The sequence below is a fragment of the Chenopodium album genome, chromosome 8 (genome assembly GCF_948465745.1).
Source record: "Chenopodium album chromosome 8, dcCheAlbu1.1, whole genome shotgun sequence".
Classification (NCBI taxonomy): Eukaryota; Viridiplantae; Streptophyta; class Magnoliopsida; order Caryophyllales; family Amaranthaceae; genus Chenopodium; species Chenopodium album.
The window spans coordinates 58544574-58566333 of NC_137841.1; the positions used below are offsets into that span (position 1 = coordinate 58544574).

Consider the following 21760-nt stretch of genomic DNA (forward strand, 5'->3'; position numbering starts at 1 on the left):
TGGAGCTCAATTCTCCACCAAACTTACTCAAATTTCTTGCTATCTTCCTCATTTTCGAATCAGTACAAGGATCTATGTAAGTTTCTTGTCTTTTATCTTGAATTTTGCTTCAAATGGGTAGTTTCATGTAAAAACCCTTGAAAAATCAATTTGAGGATTTTTTTTATTTTGACCCTTTATGTTGAAATTCTTGTCATGAATTAGCTTGTATATGAATGTATGTTTGTTTGTGAGCGATTTGAAGCTAAAGTTGCATGATTTGGTGAAGAAATAAGCAAGTCACCATTTTTTGATGATACTACTTGTGTGAAATGGTGTTCTTGTTGTTCATGTCATTTCTTTGCACTTAAAATGATGACATAATTGTTGTAGATCGTACAAAATATGCTATGATATGCCGATCTATTATTTTTGTGCAATTTTGAAACATGCTCCCTGTATTTGTCTATGTACTATATTGTCATGGAGAACATAATATCATGCAATTAGGAGAACTGTAGTATTAGTTCGTCATGGAGAAACTAAGTACTAGAAATAATTTTATTATTTTGCTAATTTTTAGCGTCGAGGTAAAAATTTAGCGTATAACAGAAAATACAACTTGAGATTGTTGTTAAGCTGTTTTTGAATAAATAACCAAATAACTTAGGAAATGATGCTAATTATTTAGATTTTTATTTTGTTTGAACATAATAGCAAGCCTAGACAACGAGATCGAGACATTTATACTCGTGGCCGGCGTTAGGCCTTCCGAGAGGACACTCCCACGGTTCCCGAGGGCATGGATGACGATGTCTTGGAGACTGAGCCTCGCTCTTCTATTGGTAGGGGTAGGTGGACTCCACCTCCATGGACACCAGACCAGTTGGTTTTCTGTTGTAAGAACCATATTTCTCACCGTCCACTTATTGGCATAGTCGATGGCGTGCCTCGCCATCATAGATCAGGAGCTGGAGACTTGATTCCCCGGCTATACGGGATCATCACAGGAGATCCTGTCACCAACGCCTTGTGGGAGTCTACTGGTTTAGTAAATTTCTATTCAGCGGTTGTGGAATTTCGCAGCCCCTGAGGTTGTGGTTCGACAGTTGTTCGAGCGCTGTTGGAGTATTTTTGGGATACTACCAACACTTTCCACTTTGCTTGGGGGGAGATAACAGTGACCCTCTAGATTTCAGCATGATTAGCGGCTTGCGCTTCACCACTCGGCCCGTTGAGCAGATGCCTGATCTTACTTGGGATTCGAGTCAGGTGTTAGAGTTGTTGGGTCCTATTGTTCATCATATCAGGACTCAGCCAGTACCCCGGGGTGGTTTTCGGAGCAGGCGATCAGAGCTAGCCTCCGTCCTTGCTATTGCCTTCGACATTGCTGATACGACTCCCGAGCAATGAGTGCGGGTCTTCGTATTGATTCTCATTTCCGGGACTTTTTCTCATGACATGAGTTCTCGTACGCTTCTCTGCTTCTTGCCGTCTTTGGCCAGGATTGGTGAGATCGGGTCCTTTAGCTAGGCCAGTTTGGGGTACGCTGATCTACTTTCGTCGCTACAGCATGGTAGTCGACAGTTGACCGATCAGTCCCCTATTTCTGTCTTCGGTCTTTGGAGAGTTGTGGAGGTGATGATTTTCTTCCTTTGCGTTTTTCTCTTATCCCTTTGGCTTATGTACTTATAGATTACTCTTATTGCAGCTTTGGTTCTATGAGTACTTTCCTAGATTGGGCCCTCGAGGGCGCCGGGGAATGGTCCATGACTTTCCCATCAGTGCCAACTGGCGTGACTGGGCGAGTCTCGGGTGGAGTCAGTACCGAGCCTACGGGGATCACTACGTCGGGGCACCACTGCTATTGGCGTAAGGATAATCCTTTACGAAATATTTTTCTGATTATGATGTGACCTCACAGTATTTATTGTAACTTTATTTATGGCTTTCAGGTTCCTGTTGAGATCCAGTATCGACCTTGGGCTGGTTTGACTAACCTTTCCGAGGCTATGGAGCTCTCGACGTATCGTACTATCTTCTTTGGTACATTACGACCTGTTTGGTACCTTGGAGAGCGCGTGGTCCGTCAGCATAGCGCTGACCATTTTGTAGTACCACTGCTTTCGTAGGAGTGGATGTTGCATTCGACTCAGTTGGTGTCTCTTGTAGGCAGAGAAGAGCGATATCAGTTTCCTTGGCAAGAGCTCGTGCGCATGGATGCTGGTTATTCTGAGGACCTGCTTCCTTACTTAGCCCCTCCACCACGTCTTCCCGAGGTTTGATTATTTTTGAGAATTTTGTTGCTAGTCTCTGTTTAAATCGTTGAATAACCTGATTATTCGATCATGTTTTCAAACGACTGCTCGTCATAGGGGGAAGGTTCAGCTCCCGCCTCAGTCTGCTCGTTACTCGGGCCGATTGGTATTGTTGAGGAGCATATTGCTGATGCACTGGAGGGCTTCAGACAGACGCAGGAGTCTCTACCCGATGAGTTCGAGCCGGTAAGATTTTTTTACATGTCTTTAATCCTTTTTAATACCACCTGTTACTGATCTTTTCTTGTTTTTAGGTCACGCACTCGGACATGATGGGGTTTATGAGGTTGATTGATGCTTTGAAGCATTGTGTCATCAAGCTCCTACGTGGTGCGAGTTTTCGGAGTGGTTATGGTGATGTCCTCGAGGTATATTCACTTGTCTTCCCCTTATTTAGTATTTGTTTTATCTTGCACTATTGATACTTTGTGTCTTTCAGGAGCGACGGAGGTCTCGCTCGCGCTCGAGGCATAGAGGCTCGGACGAGGGGGAGCCTAGTCACTGCAGACGATCTCCTGATGTTTGTCGGCATTCTCAGACTCAGTGGTAGCCTTCTCGGCCGTTTCAGGAGTCTCAGTGGCAGCAGCCTCAGTTTTCTCAGCCATTCCAGCACTTTTAGGCTCAGGGGTAGCGTCCTTCCCAGCCATTCCAGTCTTCACAGTCCGAGTTTAGGCCAGTCATTACTCTCGTGGATCAGGGCTTATCTTCAGTTCCATTGTCTGGGACGTTGCCTCCTCTGGCGCAGGGCTTGTTTTCAGTTCCATTGTCTAGGACACTGCCTCCTCCGACGCTTCCTACATCATGGGGTCAGCCTACTCAGTTTACCAGCTGGACGGGTCCTGCTTTGAGCTTGTCTTCTACTGAAACTGTGGGGACCAGCAGGGACACTACTCCTCATACTCGAATGATGGAGGGACTCTTTGGTTCGCCGTTCCCATATTCGCAGACTTGCGATGACACTGATCCTAGTTCTAGATCTGAGCAGTTTTGACCGAGGGTTTTTATTGTACTTGGTTGATGACACTTGACACTATCTATGTACTGTGACTTACTCTGTATATTTTACTCACGCTTTATGTATTTTGACTTTACTCAATTAGTGTGCATGTTAGTGTGTGCTTGAGACTTATTGTGTGTGATTGTGTATTTAATAACAATGCGAAAAAATACCGTTATTTTTTTCGTAAGTGGAGGGTACCGACCTTCTCCCAAAAGAAAAAAGACAAAAAAGATAAAAATGAGAAAATTTTTACAATTTCCCCAAAAATAAAAATAAAAATAAAATGGGACAAGTTTTACAACTCCCCCAAAAATAAAAATAAAAATAAAAATAAAATGGAACAAGTTTTACAACTCCCCCAAAAATAAAAACAAAATAAAATGGGACAAGTTTTACAACTCCCCTAAAAATAAAAATAAAAATAAAAATAAAATGGAACAAGTTTTATAACTCCCCAAAAATAAAAATAAAATAAAGTAAACTAACAAGGAAAAATAAAAAAGATAAAATAAAATAAAGGGAAAATTTTATTGGGATTAAACTCTCGAAAACGGTGAAGAAAAATACAAAAATCCAGAAAAAATAGGTCAAGATAAAATTTAGAAAACGTGTGACCATCGTGACGCGTCAGGTTGTACCGCGTCACGGTATTAATTGTCGTGTCACAGTATTAAGCCCCGTGACACGATGGGAAATCCCGTGTCACGACAGACGGCAGTGAATTTTACGCGTACAACTGGATAGATTTTTCGCGTTTCTGAACCCGTTTGGCTATAAATTACGACTAGTGAATCCGTGATATGCATAATTATAAAACACAAAATAATTAGAATTTCATATTTCAAAAATAATGTCTCAGAATTTTAATAACATATTGCACGACTGGTCATATTCTTTGACTAATGCGGACAAAAGAGAGCTAAAATTATTTCATGTGAGAGGTTTACTAGCATTAAGGCATGTAGCAATTGAACATGATTTTCTGAGAGCAGCCTTAGACTATTGGAGTCCGGAAACTCATTGTTTCAAATTTGACTATGATGAACTTTGTCCTCTGCCGGAGGAATTTGGTGCTATCTTTGGCTTTCCTGCTAGGAATCTCGTTGCGATGTCTATTCTGCGCGAATATTATTACTAGGATTTTGAACGTCATCTGAATATGATAGATCCAGATTTAAACAGAATTGTGTGCGGTAATGAAGTAGATCTAGAAAAGCTTGCAAATTTATATTTTAATCGTCTCATCTGTGAGTCATATCATGTATACCGTAGAAGGGCTTATATCTTTTGTATGTTTAGCAAGCTCTTATTTGCAAACGGTAGAGTAGGACATGCTTGTTTAGCGTTTGTGTGCTTGAACATGTTGAATCTAGAAGATCCCCTATGCCTACTTGCCTTGGAGAAACTTTGCGTGGCATTGACGAAGAAAAATCTGACCGGAAAGCCATCAGGAAGGGATCTCTAGTAATGTTGCAGGTAAAAACGCGCTCTGATCAACCCCCGTGACACATACCGTGACACGGTGCAATTTTTTTTTTTTTTGTGTGCAGATTTGGTTGATGGATTAAATTGTTATTGACAGCAAATAACGGAAACACAGTTGTCAGAATCAGAATTTAACAACCAAAATCAAAAACCAGAGATCCAATAAACCAATTTCATGAAAATATATGATTTCAGCAAAACCATAATACTCCAAATTCGAAATAATCTCGAATTTCAGCAAATAAACAAATCAAAGTCGTTGAAAGCAAAAACCGAAAACCCAATAGGCAAAAACAGAATTTCAGACTTGTAGACACCTAAAAATGTCTCCCCAAAACCAAACCCGTTGATGAACACCTTTCACCGCCATTATTGGTCGAGTTGAGTATTTAATCTTTGGAGTGCTTAAATCCATGTTCTACCCAATATATTTCATGAACCAATCCAATTTCTAGCTCATTTCCCTAAACCATAACCTATTTTCCACTTTTCGTGTCCACATCGCAAAACTGAGAGAAACTGATTTTATGGCTATAAAATTTTGATCCAATTATTATTTTTTTGGATAGGACTTTAAATAAGATTTCCAACTATATATCATAAGCCCAATTCCGAGCTATAACGAAAAAGATATGAGCAAAACACTAAACTCGGCGTAAAACCAACACCCTTCCACTAAAACGGCCATATCTTAAAATCTACATATCATTTTGACTTTATTCTAATTGAGTTGAAAAGTAGACTTGATAAGCTTTCCAATGATATATTATATGCCTTATTCCGAGTTACGGATCAAAAGTTATGATTATTTTAAAAACGGGTAAAAAACTGAAATTACCGCGCAGCAGCAAAAATGCCGCGATGCGGCAAAAGCTAACGTGTCACGGGCTTATTCCCGTGACACGATGCCCATATTTTTAATTCTGCACAATTTTCCCCCGTGTCACGGGATTTTGCACCGTGTCACGGTGCAATTTCCCGTGTCACGGTACCCATTCCGTGACACGGGAATATTCCGTGTAATTTCCGCGTACTTTTTACACCGTGACACGGCATACTGCACTGTGCCACGGTGGACAATGCCATGTCACGGCATTTCTTACCGTGTCACGGTGCACATCCCGTGCCACGAGATTGCTCCGTGTTTTCTCCGCGTAATCCCTAAACGCGTTTTCACTTCCCGTAACCTAAATATTTCCCGTGTCACGCAAATTTGTACCGTGTCACGGGAAAGTTTCCCGTCTGACGGTGGGATTTCCCGTGTCATGGTACACTTTGCCGTGTTGCGGGATACTTTTTTAGGGTTTTTATCATTTTAGGGTTCCGTGTGCTCCCTCAGCACATTTTCCCTATAAATAGGACCCCCCTTTCTGCAGTTCGGGGCACCAATAATCATTCTCTCTCACCTTACACCAAAAATCATTCTCTTCTCCCTCTTTAACCTAATTTCTAGCCTCCTTATTCTTCCATAACAATTCCCATAAGCACTCCAAGGAGTCTATACTTAACCCGATGTTCTGTCCTTAAACCAAGGCGTGAAAGGTACAAATAACCGAGGGTTTGGACCAAATCAACTCTACTATTTATTTAATTTAATTTTCATTTGATTTATATTTTAATTGAAGTTACTAACAGTTTATTAATGATGTAGCAATTTAAAGGAACGCGCAGAATGCGAGTAATTAATTAATTTAATTGCTCTTATTTTAATTTTAATATTGCTAGTATCATGATTAGGTTATTTTATATTTGATTTGACTAACACTATTATTGTTAAATTGCTTCCAATATTGTTGTTATTCTATTATTATTTTGATCACCATATTGCATGTTTAAAGGGAATATGTAATTGAAAATAACACCTAATAAGATAATTTGGACAACCGGTTTAAGTTCCTTTTTAATCTTGTTGTTTAATTCAAGTGATCACAAATTTTATAGAATTATGTGTTTTTATTAATATTCAACCAATTTAGCCTAATAATAGTTTGGAGCAAATTGAATCTATGTTTGTATGCCTTTGAGATCGCAGGAATCACTTTTCACTATAAGAATCGAGTAGAGGCCAATACGGGCGAATGTGACTCCATGACTCACTTTGTACCATCATCCCCGATCCTCCTTTCGTGGTTCCGAACCATATGGAGTTAGTAATCTCATGGATTATGAATGGGGTGTAACCTTCACGGGTCAATCGTTGTTGCCTATCGTTGTCCTTTATTCGTGGTTGCCTTTTATGATCCGTGAACGGTTTACAAGTTCCTTAAAAACTTGTTGGCGGCTCCCTACTTTGCTTTGTCCCTAATCGTATTATGTCAATTCCTACTTCCTATGAGTGCCAAGCATATTCACAACATGCTTTAAACGTAGGCGCACTTCGAACGACACCTACAAGAACCAAAATTAAAAACCCAGAGATCCCATCAACTAATCTCACGAAAATACGTGATTTGGGCGCAAGTTGAATACTCCAAATTCAACATAATTTCGATTTCCAGCAAATAGAAAATTAAAAAAAAAAACCCCAAAAACGAATTATCAAAATTCAAAATATATATCAATCAAACCCATAATTACAAAGCTTGCATGCAAATTAAACAGCTAATTGAACACTATTTTAAAACCGAGAATAAATACTTATCGATAATACTTCACATTAATGCGTGAACAGCAAATTCACGAACCGCAAAATTAAATTCAGATGAAAAAAAAAACAAGAATCAAAGCTGGACCAAAAATGAAAGGTGGACCAAAAATGAAAGCTAGAACAAGTAAAAAGGGAGTGAAAAATTATAAGAATGAAAGCTCGAGCAGGAAAAAAGGAAGTGAGAAATTATATTTAGATGATAGAGAAAGAATAGCTGATAAAGTGAACGTTGGAGCAAGAAAAAGACTAAAAGAAAGACTTGTTGTAAGGGCATTTTCGAAAATCTGAAAAATAAAAGGGGGCATTTTCGGTACACCACTATTCCTTTTCAAGTTACTATTCACTCTCAAAGTTTTGCCAAAACTCTTAATCACTCTCAACTTCCCATTTTTAAAGGGTTGTAGATACGATCATACGAAGTAGAAACTAAAAAGGGAGTGCCTATCGGATATCTAATCGGGTACTCACCGTATAGACGGTAGAGTCAACAGCTAGAAGCCTAGAATACATTAGCTGACAATGCTTTCATTTACGCGAGCGCTGAATTTCTCCTGTTTCCAACGTTCAATTCTCACTCTTTCTCCTAATCTTCTTCTCTTCAAATTTCAGCACTGTGTATCTCCTCACAGCTTCAAGGTTCGTCATCTCTTTCTTCCAATTATCTTTTCTGCTTACAATTTCCAGATTTCAATCTGAATAATCAACACATAATTTTTCCGAATTTTGAAATTTACAATTTGATAGGTTTCGAGGTGTAGAGACGAAGATTGCGATGATTTTATGCCATGGTTGGAGAAAAAAGCTGGAGTTCAGATTTCTCAATTTCTTTCGATTGGAAATTCTGATTTTGGAAGGTTCATTTTTCTTCCTTTCAATTTTTTCATGCCTGATTTTTGTAAAATTAAGTATATGTTATGATTTGAATTTGTTGTGAATTTGATATAAATGCTGTGAAAATCTTGTTTGGGAGACGAAAGTAGTAATCATTAATATGAAGTAGTTTTCGAGAAATGGTTGAATTGTTTTGTTAATTGTTTAGGAAAATGAGTTGATGGTAGTGGAATTTCCGAATTCTTCTTGTTTAACTGTAATTATTACTGATGGAAATCGGAAAATGATGAAGAAGAGTTCGGATTTTAGGTTCATAGGCGGTGCCGCTTGTCTTAAAATTTGTTCATTAGTTGTAGGAAAAATAGGATTAAGAGCAAAATCGATTTTTTTGGGGGTGAGAATACTTATACTGGCATATACTACTTATAGTAACTGAAAAGAATTTAAAACAAATGCAGCTCATCTTTTGTGCATCGGGTGCACAATGATAATTATCTGCACCGTGTATATATAAGGTATTCTTTCTATGAGTTTTGATTTGTAAAGATAGTTTTAATCTGTTAAAATGAGTTCCACATTAACATACTTCGTATTATACTTCAGTGAAGATATACTGAACAATTAGTAAAAATAGATGCCAATTAGTAAAAAGTAAGTAATTATTACTCTCTCTGTTCTTTTTTACTTGACCTGTTTCTTTTATCACGCTTGTCGATGCAAAACTTTAACGGTCAATAACTTTAATTCTCCATAATTACAAAATATAAAAGTTATATATTATGATAGTACTTATTTAGTCAAATTCAAAATGATCAAACATGAATATGTTAGTCATATTATTCACAAAACACGGCCAAAGAAGGGGTGATGAATAGTGTAAAAGTCAAAGCGGGTCAAGTAAAAAAAAACAGAGGAAGTAGTAAATAATCAGTTGCAATCAATTCAAATCTACTCCATACTGTGCAAAAGATTTTCTCTCCAGTAAAAATTTTGATGGAGAGGACATGACGTTAAAGTTACTATTTTAAGTATCCAAGCAACCACCGCCTTTTACAACAAAATTATTAACTTGTGCAATATTGGGTCTTGTGCACCCTGTATATGTTAGTATGCTATCATGTTAGATTTACTCTTTTATATATTGTGCACATGAAATTTTGTAAAATTCATAATTTCATATCAACACTAAGCTATCTTAACAAGTATAATTTTGAGCCCTAACAAGGGGATACGTGTCGTAGGAGTGGGTTGCATGCTACCTACTGCTGCTTTAACTGAATTCCAAACTTCAAAATGACGTATTTTGAAGTGCGGGCTTCCAAAACTCGTTATTTGACTCATCTTCATTGTGAAATATAAAAGAATTTTCGGCACAAGCTTCACAACAAGCCCACTTCCACACAGACCAGGGAGCAATTCATAATTTCATACCATGGATTGCTAGAATTTCATTTATAAATACAATGGGATGTTTTAATTTTATTCCATGAGTGTGGTTAATGGAATTAAGTTCTTTTTCCAGAATTTCAAAAAAATGGTGTAAATCTGCACAATGGATGTGGTTGCTAGCTGTCAAGTTAAATAAAAACAAATCATGCGGTTCAACTTAGGGGATGATAAGGCTGATTGAAACTTTATTCTGTCCAGTAGGAAATACTATTCACATTGTAATCGTTTTTTTCCCCCCTTATAGGTCGTTGTTTGCTTGTAAGAGCATACAAGCTGGAGACTGCCTTTTGAAAGTTCCTTTTATAGTGGTAAATGTTGTGGAGGAAGTTGTATTACGTCCAGGATACTATTAACTAAATTTTCTCAAGATCCTGTCACTTTTGAACTGACAGCAAATATCTCCTGATGATATCCTTCCTGAAATTAAGCCCTTGGTTGCTGATACAGTAGGGACTGTTGCAAAACTTGCAGTAGTTATTCTAGCTGAGCAGAAAAAAGGTCAGGTATGGCTTAATATCCAACTAATGAGTTCAGGGATGAAGAATTATCTTTAATGTTTTAAAAGTTAGTTAATGCAATTAGTTAAGAATAGATGAAGTGCATATATATAGATAGATAGATAAAAAGACTCATTATATTTATTTTGGAATCTTAATTAAGTTGGTGTTTGATATGATATTTTTCTGTTTTTTTTTTTTTTCCTGGTAGAGCTCTGAATGGGCTCCTTACATCTCTAGTCTTCCTCAGCACGGTGAGCTGAATAGTACGGTAATTTCATTTCTTTCTCTTGCATTTGTTATTTCTTATAAATGGGTTGTGTGCCGTTGTAAAGAGCACTTTATTGTTGATTCCACCTTGAAATTTGTTTCCCTGTTCTTTTGCATCTTTTTCATATTTCATATAATTTGTTGCACCATTTGACAAAGAAATATGGTGTATTGTATTATGTACATTCATTACTTGACAACTAATCTTGTAGGAGCGTTTTCTCGTGATTATGTACTTTGTTATCATCCAACAGGGGTAGTTCTGTTGTTTACTAGTTAATTGTGTTTTTTTGTGTATATATAACAATTGGATTGGGTTTGTTGTATTAGCAGGGATTGAAAATTTTGGCATTATTAGTTCACCTTAAATTTTATGTGAATAATTTTATTTTTTTTTTATTTTTTATTTTTTTTAAAACCAACCTATTTTGGTATATGTGATTGTTGGAGGTGTGTCCATTATTGTCTGACAATATCACCTTATTTTAAAGTTGAGCAACTACAAAGTAACGTGGTCCAATTAATTACATTACTGAAATTGATGCCTTGATGCGCAACAAGCCAATGTTTACATTAAGTTAGGTAGTTGGTTATGATCCGGATGATATTTGTTTTTTTGTTTTTTGTTTTTTTTTTTCTTTTTCTTTTTCCTGAGGCATTGTGTTTGGGCTTCATTCTTTTTTTTTTTAATAAATTTCTTCGTGAGACCCGTAAGTATGTTGAATCTTATTCTTGTTTTCAAGAAATATCTTTTGTCAATCAGCTTCTAAAGCTCTGCCTTTTCAAATCAAATTTTAAATAAAATGAATAATGTAAAAATAGGATTCCTTATTTCCTTATATCAGCATCTGCCATCCCCTAAAACCACTAATTTAATGCTCGTAAGTGTTCTTCCTGCCTTTGACCTCGATTTCTTCTCTTAGGCATATGTTTGAGGGCTAATCTATACCACATGAGTTTTATAAGAGAACTAAGAATCAAATTTAAGAAAGATTTAAAGGAGTGGTAAAAATGTTGTTGTAAAAACATTAAGGTTGGGAAAACTTTAGCAGAGGAAATCAATATACTCGTAGTTCATAAAACACGAATGGAGTAAAATAATCAAAGTAAATACAAAGATAAATTTTAAAAAGTATATACAATCATGACACATTGTTAATGTGAATTTCTCCCTTCACGCCGCCCTATCCAACTACATATTCTCCTCAATCCCCAAAGCACTCATATCACTCTCAATCATCTCTTCCAAGTTTTCTTAGTTGTTCTCCTACCTCTCGCAATCCCAACACTTTGCAACTCTTCAAGCCTCCTTACCGGAGCCTCACTTTGTCTCCTTATATAACCAAACCATCTTAAGCGATTCTCCCTCATTTTGTACTCAATCAATGTAACCCCTACTTTCTTCCTAATTATCTCGTTCCGCAAACGATCCTTTCTTGTATGGCCACACATCGATCGCAAAGTACGCATCTCGCCACATTCATCTTATGCATGTGACAATGCTTTACGGCCTAACATTTGGTATCATATAACAAAGCAGGCTTGACTCAGTTGTATTTAAATATTTATTTTACTTTTGTCTATAAACATGTACATAAATTCTTGTATCTTTGTGGCTCTTGTTAATCTTATGTTGTATTCAGTTGAAAAGATCTAAAAAATTCCAAAAAAAAAAAAAAAAAAAAAAAAACAATTTGGATTATCTTAGTTAGACTTAGCTTAATTCATTGGCTTGCCTGACTCGGTTCATTTGCATCCCTAAAGAGCATATTTTTAGTGTAGATAAAGGATTTGTTAAGTGGGCTATCAATTTGGATTGCTCAATAGCTACCCATAGAAAAGAACCGGCAATTATGCGCTACTTAAAAAATGGTGACTTCATTTAGCAATCAAATTTTGTAGTATTGCTACAATGCTCCTCCATCTTTCTAAATATACATATGTGTGTGTGTGTGTGTTTAAGGTTATGTGAAAGTACATAATTGATTACTTCCTAGGTTGGCCATGTTGTATAGTACATCTTCCCCCCACCCTATGGATGATCGGTGTCATAGTGAATGCAGAATGTAAAATTTATTTATTTATTTATTTTTTTCATTTTGTAGATATTTTGGAGTGAAACAGAACTAGAGATGATACGACAAAGTTCAGTGTACCAGGAGACAATTAACCATGATGCTCAAATTAAACAAGACTATTTGGTCATCAAACCAGTAAGCTTTTTATTTTTTATTATTACTTTTATGAATGGTTTCTACGCTAGTAGGCTTTAGATTGGTCACCAATCAGGATTTAATTGAAGATTATAGTATGTTTTGCAATTTACAAGACCATTTACAGTTTGGCAAATTACTGCCTTAGGGAGACGAGTATATTTGATACTTATTAATATTAATATAGGACTTATAATACCTTCGTTTTTTACTCTACTCTGTTATAATTATCGGTACATAAAAGAATTAAGAAACATCGAAAATTGTGAGTGGGTATAAGAAAATAAGTGTAGAGCAATGTATAAAAAAGCTTAAGGCGCGCTGAGGCGATAAGGGTTATGCAGCACCTAGGCGCGCCTCATTGAAGTGAGGCGCACTATATAAACAGTAAAAAAAATTGGCAGAAATTTGCTTCAGGTGCGCCTAATTAAAACGCCTCGCCGAGGCCAAAATAAGCGCTTACCCCCTATCACCTTGCGCCTCAGCGCCCGCACTTTTTTCAAACACTGGTGTAGACTGTAGAGTATGAGAGATGGAATAAAAAAGGTGGGTTGGTGTAAGAAAGGTGTAGATGTTGTGGGGTAAGAGGGGTAAATAGTAAAGGGAGTTTTTAAAAATGGAATAAAGTAGATGCGAGTACATAAATAATTAGACCTAAATGGAAAGTGACTAGAACACAAAAACGAAGGTGATTTAATGTTTGCATTGGATGATATTACCTGTGTCCGTGGCATATTCTCCATATTTGCTTTTATTCTGTCAATTTGCATCACATATGACCCATTATTAGGGAAGGATTTATTTTATATATATACGTTTCAGGTTTTTGACCGCTTTCCTGATGCATTTGAGGATGTTCAATTTGACAGCTTTAAACATGCCTACGGTATAGGTATGTGGATATATTCAAATAAATTACTGCTTGCCTTATATCTCTCTTTGCTGTGATTAACAGATAAATTGATAATAGCACTGTTGCGTAGTTTTGTGAAAATAATGTATCACTCAGTTTTACTGTAGACACTATCATGTTAAAAATTTATTACAAGGTATAAAGTATGTTGCAGAATTCATTGTTTAAAGTCCAACAAAATAAAAATTGATAGTCATTTAGTTAGATGTTTATGTAGCAATAATGTATCCTTTGGCAATGCATTATGCATGTGGCGGTTGAACAGCTTGAAAAAGCCACAAAGATCTGCATGGTCCTATTATTGATGCCATTTTTGTAAATTGCAAACTTTCAGTTGCATCTCGAGCTTGGGAAAGTATGAAGGGACAATCGCTGGTATAGTCACTCAAGTAATTCAGGATTCAAGTACTTGTGCAAATTATATGTATGTATCATCCGTCTTAGTCTTGATATCATCTCTCAAAATTACTAAAGAGTTTCTGCAGATTCCATTTGCAGACTTTTTAAATCATGACGGAACCTCCGACTCCGTTGTATTATGTGATGTAAAAGATAGATCATCAGAGGTAGGACTTTTTAAATTTACCTAGAGATGACTTCTTGTTTGCTTGCTTGCCCAATTTAAGATTATGCTTTATATAGTAATCACACAGTTGCAACTGGCGCTGTTGTCCAGCTTGTCCTATTTAGATCTCATATGCTCTCTTGATTCCTTAAGGCGGTCCTTCATTGGGCATATACTTCTTTTCAATTTAAACATTAAGATTTTTTTTTTTTTTTTTTAAAATGTAATAATGTAGTTTCTTTCTGATCTCCACCTCTGATATTCCTTTAGGTTACTGGTTGATAATTTTTCTTTCCTTTTTTAATCTTTATATCAATTTCTATTTGTGACACATTCTTTGTTTGTTTTACTATCAGTAGACTGGTGAATGAACTCATGCGAAAGAAATAATATAAGTGAAGTGAAATTAGATAGATATTTTGCTGTTCTTTATCCCCAAAAAGTATTAAGTTGTCACTGTTAGCTGCTTTTGGAGTTTTGAAGGGCCCTTTATTTGGTAGTCTACTGTCTTATGTAAGTTAACTACTGAGCTTAGTATTCTAATGAGTCAATAAAGTTTCAAAAAAGATTTTGATTATTGAACGAACTCTGTTCCTCATTCATTAAAGTTTGGATAGAGAGAAATGTTATTTTTATATGGCTGATGAGTAATGTGTGTGTAGCCTGCAAAAATGGAAATTATCGACAAGTTTAGCTGTACCTTCATGGATGTACTTCCTCCGTTCACTTTTAGTTGCAACACTTAACTTTTCACGCTTGCCAATGCATAGTTTTAACCCTTTGTATCTTGAAATATAGATGACTAAAATGATATAAAAATTAGATATTGTGAAAATATAAATTGAGACAAATATAACAAGATCCCACATGACTATATTTTGCCCAACATATTAATCAATAAAGAAGGTTAATTGTTAGTGTGAATAGTGTAAATTTTCAAATGTTCCAACTAAATGAATGGAGGAAGCACATTTTATCTCATAGAGTCGGCATTTGAATGTTTGATGTGCAGACGGAAGTCCAACCACGTGTAATTTTTTTAATTCTCATGGCTGGAACAGTTTGTGGATTTTTAGGGATTATGCAATGGATAGGTCATATAGTATAAATTGCAAATGAGCAATTGAGCAAACCTTTAGTTTCAATATTATAAGCCTTCCATTACTTGAGTATTCCATTATTCATAATCCCTAAATGTTTTATTATGCTTCTCCTCAAAGATATTTCCTATTCTTACTTTTTGATTAATTTTGATCTTTCAGGTCATTGCTGATCGAGATTATGCTCCAGATGAAGAGGTGAAGGAATCTCTTTATTAGTTCATATTACGTCAATATGTCTTGTCTTTCTTGAGCAGTCCTGTCTGCAACTATGCATAATTATCTGTTGCATAGTGCCTCCCTCAAAGTGGCTTTTTTTGAGGCTTCATTGGGATCTTTAGCCTTGTAAATATTAAGATTACTGAATGCCATTATGCAACAGTAGTGGTAGAATTATATTTCCTTTTTAACTTAGGTTTCTAATTCATGTTCAAAAAGATGTCATGAAGAGAGAGAGATTCAGGTCTGGGTTGGACTCTATGTTCAGAGAGAGAGAGAGAGAGAGAGAGAGAGAGAGAGAGAGATTCAGGTCTGGGTTGGACTCTATGCTGCCTCCAAATCTAACCTGCTTCCCATTTGAATTCAGATATTTTTCGTCGGATTTGTACTCGTACTTTTATCGTACGATTCCTTATGACGATTCATGTTAGCCCACCCCAAAACTTTTTGGGACTAAGCCTTTGTTGTTGTCGTTGTTGTTGTACTTGTACTTTTATAGTTTTATATATTGGTTTCAGATAGGAATATTCTTGCTTTGGATCAAGCTAGTGAATACGTATCCTCTGCTTTCTTTGTTGCTTTCTTACTCTCCAAACCATGAATTTTCTGCTGCTATCTTTTTTTTTTTTTTTTTTTTTTTCTTTTTTCCTTTTCTCAATAGTGATAGTCCTAATATATTTTGAACTTTTACAAATTGTTTTCAACACTTTTCCAACTCATCCAATAATTCTTGCATCCGCTTCTACTAGTCTGTCACTCTGTCCATTAACCGATTAATTTTATGCATATCTTTAAATTCCCCACTTCCACCAAGACTTGAACTCTTGAAGTGATTGATGTTTTGGCTTCCTCATAGGGTGACACTTGTTTTATCTTGTAAGCTCGTAACATGACATATTGGGTGTAACAAGTTTTTGTAAAAAACTATTGAAAAGGACATTATTCCTTTGCTCCACTTTCTGAATCTCTGTGGTTCATAGAATGTTTGTGAGCTAATAAATTACAATATGTCCCAATTTTTTTAGGTTTTGATACGGTATGGAAGGTTTCCGAACTCAACACTTCTGTTAGACTTTGGTTTTACAGTTCCATTCAACTTGTATGACCAGGTTAGTTTTCAGATTTGATTAGAGATAGAAGCCTATGTCTTTTACTGCACTTCATCTCAGTAATTTTACTAGGAATTAACCTAGTTGTTGATGCTGATGCTTCTTTATATTGTAATTACTTTGTTTTGCAACTTGTTTAACGCTGTCTTTTTATGTCAGTATGTCACCGAAACTCTCAGTTGTAGACCTGCGTTGGATTCAAATTTATGTATTGACATATTTCAAGGCTTTCCTCTCCAACCCATAGAACAAGGCTAACAGTTTGGCTGAATCTCATTGATACATTCTGTGCTTGTTTCTTTTGTCTGGTGTGTTCAGTTAAAAACTGTGAATTTTTTCCTTGCTTAAAACAATGATCCGGAGTGGCTTTCCTTTATTAGATTAAGATACATTATGTGTAATGAGAGGAAGTATATTGGATGGCTGATTGGTATGTGCTAATCTGCCACCTTGTCAAATCTAATGACATGTCCATGTTGTACTAGAGGACAGAGAAATAAAGAATATGAGTAGCAAGGTTGGAAAATGACGGTCATTTTATATAATCCCTCCCTACTGTTAAAAAAATTCATCATCCAACTTGCATGCAATCTTTGAAATCTCAAATCCAAGGTCTGGATATTGCTGATGATAAGACCAAGGCCCCAAGGTTGTGTTTCTTATTCACTTGAGAAGCCCTTTTATTTTTATCATATCCTCACTGATAAACATGCCACCTCGGCACCCCTAGATTTTAAAGTAGTTTTGGAGCTAAAGTTACAAAACATGTTTTAAACAACGAGGATAAGGATGTTTTGGACTTTTGGTAGAGTGCCTTTTTATTTAATGTTTGATTAATTTTTAATCTTTGATTAATTCTCACCATAATTGTTATGCGGAGATGTATAAGGCATAGTCCGAGTCAATAATGGTTTATTATCAATATCCAAAATAGGGGGAAATGGATGCATTGAAGTTTGAAGTCCCAGTTCTATGGATTATGGACTATCTTTTACCAAGCTCATTAGCTCAAGTGTGTTACTCACTTGGAAATTGTATTTCCAGAATCTATTGAATTGTATACCCTCTTCCTTGATTACCAACCCTGTTTTAGGAAGTCCTTGTAAAATTTATGAGAGTGGCTAATTGCTACCCTTTCACAACTTATATATGATGATGCAGTACTATTGTTCATACGTCATGGAACATAAAGTTATTGTTCCATTTCACACCTTAACTTGTGATTGCTGAGGGTTTGATTGAACATAGTAATATTTGCATTGGAGTCTAGAGATCCCATTGTTCATAACATCTTTTTTCAGCAATTTTAAACTTCTATTACCCCTTGTTGTCAAGAGCCATTCTTTCTACCTTTATAATGCAGGGATACACAAGAGAATGTGTAAGGTGGTCAAGTGTCAGGGTGAAGAGGGGCAGTTGAGTAGTTGACACAAAAAAAATTCAATGTCACATATGTGCATCAATTGAAGCAATTGCATGGAACAATAAAAATCAGGAACTCATGTTAGAAACATCCCTAGATCCAACCATAGTTTTTTTTTTTTTTTTTTTTTTTTTTTTTTTTTTTTTTTTTTTTGGGGGGGGGGGGGGGGGGGTGGGGGTGGGGTGGGGTGTATATAAAACATCCTTAGGGATACTTGCTTTTTACTACAATAGTATAATGAATACATGTTTGACAGAACAACCATATTTAGGTACTAGTCAAATAAATAAAACATTCGCTTTTACCCTTGTTTTGTTCTCCATCCGCTTTCTTTTGCTCTTTTTGTATTGACTGTGCAGTGTGCACGTTTGTCAATGCACATATTTGATTATTAATATCTCTAATAATGTGTTGATAAAAAAAATATAGTATTCATTGAAACGAATCAAACAAGACCCCACTTGACTATGTATTCAATATTCATCATGTATATTGGGAATTAAAAAATTCTTTCAAATTGTCAATAGTGTCAGGATCTAACAAGAAGATCAAAAGAAAACGGAGGGAGTATAGTTAGTGCCTGTGATCACATACTACTTGGAAATTAATTGCAGCAACTGTAAAGGTTTGAATATAGAATGCAGACATTTAAAGCATCCTATATAAGTAATGTCCAACAAACATTATTGAATAAAGGTTGTGTATTCATATTAATATAACTTTGACACAATAGGGGATGCTTGTCTGTAATTGCATGTGTTTAAATTTCTGACTGCCTGAGAGGGATTTTACTTTTCAACCCTAGTTTCCTGTTACTAAAGTTTTAAATTTTCCCTTATTCTGTACCAACCCCTCCCAACCTCCTTCCTACTTCTGAATCAAAAAACAAAAAAAAAAAAAACACTCCAAAAGTCCAAAACTTCTAACTTGGAGCTATGAACAACATATCTGAGATTATAGAGCAAGGGCTTTAATGCAGTGACATTTTCGGCATTGCTAGAAATAGATGAACGGTGTATCATTTCCTGCCTTTGACCGGTTCTTGTTAGGATCTTGGTTTCCATTGAGGGCTTCAAAGGCTTCTTCATCTGTTCTTTGTCTTCTTACTCTCTGAATACCAGTTAAATGCTTATCTCTCTCCTTGTATTATACTGTTGTCACCCAGTGCAGTATCAATTTGTGCCTCTAATATGTCAATTGTTCTTTGTAAATATTTGAACTGTGTAATCTCCTAGTTTATGTTGATGCATTTGTGGCTTGCACCTTAGATTTATGTAGAAAGTAATGATTACTTGCCCAGATATTATCATGGTGTTGCATAAATTTGGACTAATATTGTAATGCTTAACTGCAAGGATGCTGTCAAGTGAAATTTACACTTGTGTAACACCTATTATTTTCAGGTTATCATTCACCTTGATATACCTTACAATGATCATCTACGAGGAATGAAGTTGGATATTCTGCAAAAGCATTGTTTGTCAAAAGTCAAGGATGCAAACTTCAGTCCTTCTGGGGCGTCTTTTGTGATAAAGTAAGTATAATCTTTTGGTCCTTTCTTATTTATGTGTCATTAACTTTTCAATTTCCAATCAACTACTTATGACTGTAATAAGCTAGAGTTCTAGAAGAGAAGTCTAGTTGGATAGCTGAAGTAATGGTCTAGATTTAGTAGATTATAAACATTTTTTATTTTACACTGATAGTTTTACAAGTACCATTGACATTTTTGACATTGTATATAAAAGTGTATAGCTTGGTATCATGTTTTAAAATTATCTCATTGCTCTTATTGAGATTCCCAATTGGCCAATTATATACAACACGTTTTCTGACCAAGCTTGATGAAAACCCTGCTGAGCTCTCAGTTTTCCAATATTGATCTGGGTTCTGTACTATCATGTGGACTGCTTATTGAACTATATATTATTGTCGCTTATCTGCATTTCCCCTGTAACTCATTATGTTACAGGGAAGTAAGGTCGTCTAGAGGAAAAGGGAAGGGAATTCCACAATCACTTCGTGCATTTGCTCGTATTTTGTGTTGTACCTGTTCTCAAGGTATCGTACATATCTACTTTCTAAGTGTTCATGCCTGACAAAATTGTAAATTATATTATTCTGTCCTTCAGACACTTTCTGATCAGTGGTTGACATGCAGAATTAAATGACTTGGTTGTCGAAGCTGCTCAACATGATGGCCGGCTAGCACGGCGTCCTTTGGGTAATAGGACCTTGGAGATACGAGCACATGAGATTTTGCTCTCGCTAATCAATAAGTTGATTGAGGAATATGATGTGTCAATTAAGGTAAGAACAAGATGACTGAAAATTACAAAGGCTTACCAGATTGATACAAGTCCTTCAATTAACGTGAATTCTCAATTAGGCATCATTTTCTGGTTGTCATTCTATCATCCCCTTCTGCAACATAATTCTTAATTGAGCATTATTTTCTGGTTGACAATCTATCTCCTTTTCTTCCTCTAACGATTCACATCCTTGCCTAGGTAAAGTTATCTTTAACAATTTGTGAAACATCTTATATGTTGATCACTGTTATATACTTATATTTAATACTTCTGCATTTGCTATTTTCTTATCTCTTCTGCATCAGGCTTAATTTAACGTGGTAGGTAGATATTGAACAACTATTTTGCTAAATGGTAAGCACCAATCATTAGTTTTTCAACGCTCAAGTTAAAATTGATTTTTTTCTGTTTGTAAAGGTCAATTTTATTTGGCTTTAGCAATACACTGGGGTAGTTGCAATGGTATTGCAGCATGCTGTCTTTTCACGTATTATGGGTCTCCTGGAATTATTAACAAAAATTGTGTGGCCAAAGCAGGGCTAATTTGTTTAAATTGCTGATAGGAATGGATGATATTTTAGAAAAATAAAAAGATGGCATATGCATTCTGATATAAGTTTTTTGATCTATTCTTCTTTCATTGTCCTTGTTTGATTGAGGATGTTTATATCGTACCTACAGTCACTGCATATGCTAGAACCCAGAAACTGTAGGAAGTTTGCTATCAGACAAAAAATGGCACAAGATCTTCTCGCTGGGGAGGTTCGTGTCCTGAGATCTGTGTCTGCATGGTTGAAGAACTACTGTCAGTCGTATCCAGAGCAAGGAAAAACATCATAAATCCTTTATGAGTACAGCCACAAGTTGAGTGACCCAAATTATCCTTCAGGTTCCAATTAATATCAAACCAACCTGTTCGATGGAGATTGATGAGAAAAATTTTGTACATCTCTACTTCCCTTCTGGTCCGTGCTCATCCCTGTTTCAGGGTAGGGGTCCTGTTTTTGTTAGAGGTTTGTATCCCCCCCCCCCCCCCAACAAAGTGTAGCTATGTATGTATTTGATAGGGACTAGAATATTAATTTTGTTTAATTATCTGGTAATAGAGGTGGTATTGTTTTATTGATTTTCACTAAATTGTACTCCCTTCATCCCCGCATACCTACGATGTTTTTAACTAACATAATAAAAACATAATTTATCATAAAATATGTTGTTAGATAGGTATTAATGTGAAGTTTCATAATATAATTTTTATAATAATTTTCATTAATGTTTAATTATGTAAAAATAAAATCAAACTAGTGCATTGGCACGTGTGCAATGTTGATTCAGTCAATTCTGAGACGACGGGAATATTCTTACAACTTTCCTCCTTTCCTACTGCTACATCACTTCGCACTATCTTGGGCCATTAATATAGTTTTATT

General features: G+C 35.9%; 1 protein-coding gene across 3 annotated transcripts; it reads left to right on the top strand.

Moving 5' to 3' along the window:
* The first annotated feature begins 7823 nt into the window (after positions 1-7823).
* On the top strand, positions 7824-21493 carry LOC145641902 (ribulose-1,5 bisphosphate carboxylase/oxygenase large subunit N-methyltransferase, chloroplastic-like). 3 transcript variants are annotated; one of them, XM_081692932.1, is made up of 15 exons: positions 7824-8065; positions 8174-8283; positions 9954-10017; positions 10102-10212; positions 10418-10477; positions 12582-12689; positions 13512-13581; positions 13937-13977; positions 14088-14168; positions 15430-15465; positions 16512-16595; positions 19422-19552; positions 19991-20079; positions 20180-20328; positions 20636-20983. In XM_081692932.1, the coding sequence occupies exons 1-15, from the start codon at positions 7949-7951 to the stop codon at positions 20639-20641; spliced, it is 1257 nt and encodes a 418-aa protein (XP_081549058.1). In that variant the 5' UTR covers positions 7824-7948; the 3' UTR covers positions 20642-20983. The 3 variants fall into 3 exon arrangements, with proteins under 3 accessions (XP_081549058.1, XP_081549057.1, XP_081549056.1); XM_081692930.1 differs by lacking the exon at positions 20636-20983 and adding an exon at positions 21012-21492 and having other exon boundaries at positions 7829-8065; XM_081692931.1 differs by lacking the exons at positions 16512-16595; positions 20636-20983 and adding an exon at positions 21012-21493 and having other exon boundaries at positions 7828-8065.
* Positions 21494-21760: the final 267 nt, after the last annotated feature.

What these genes read in the sequence shown, in the direction of transcription:
- LOC145641902 (XM_081692930.1), top strand. Translation starts at nt 7,949, where the DNA reads ATGCTTTCATTTACGCGAGCGCTGAATTTCTCCTGTTTCCAACGTTCA. An exon ending in TATCTCCTCACAGCTTCAAG is followed by an intron (nt 8,066 to 8,173) that starts GTTCGTCATCTC and finishes ACAATTTGATAG; the next exon opens with GTTTCGAGGTGTAGAGACGA. An exon ending in AATATGATGTGTCAATTAAG is followed by an intron (nt 20,329 to 21,011) that starts GTAAGAACAAGA and finishes TCGTACCTACAG; the next exon opens with TCACTGCATATGCTAGAACC.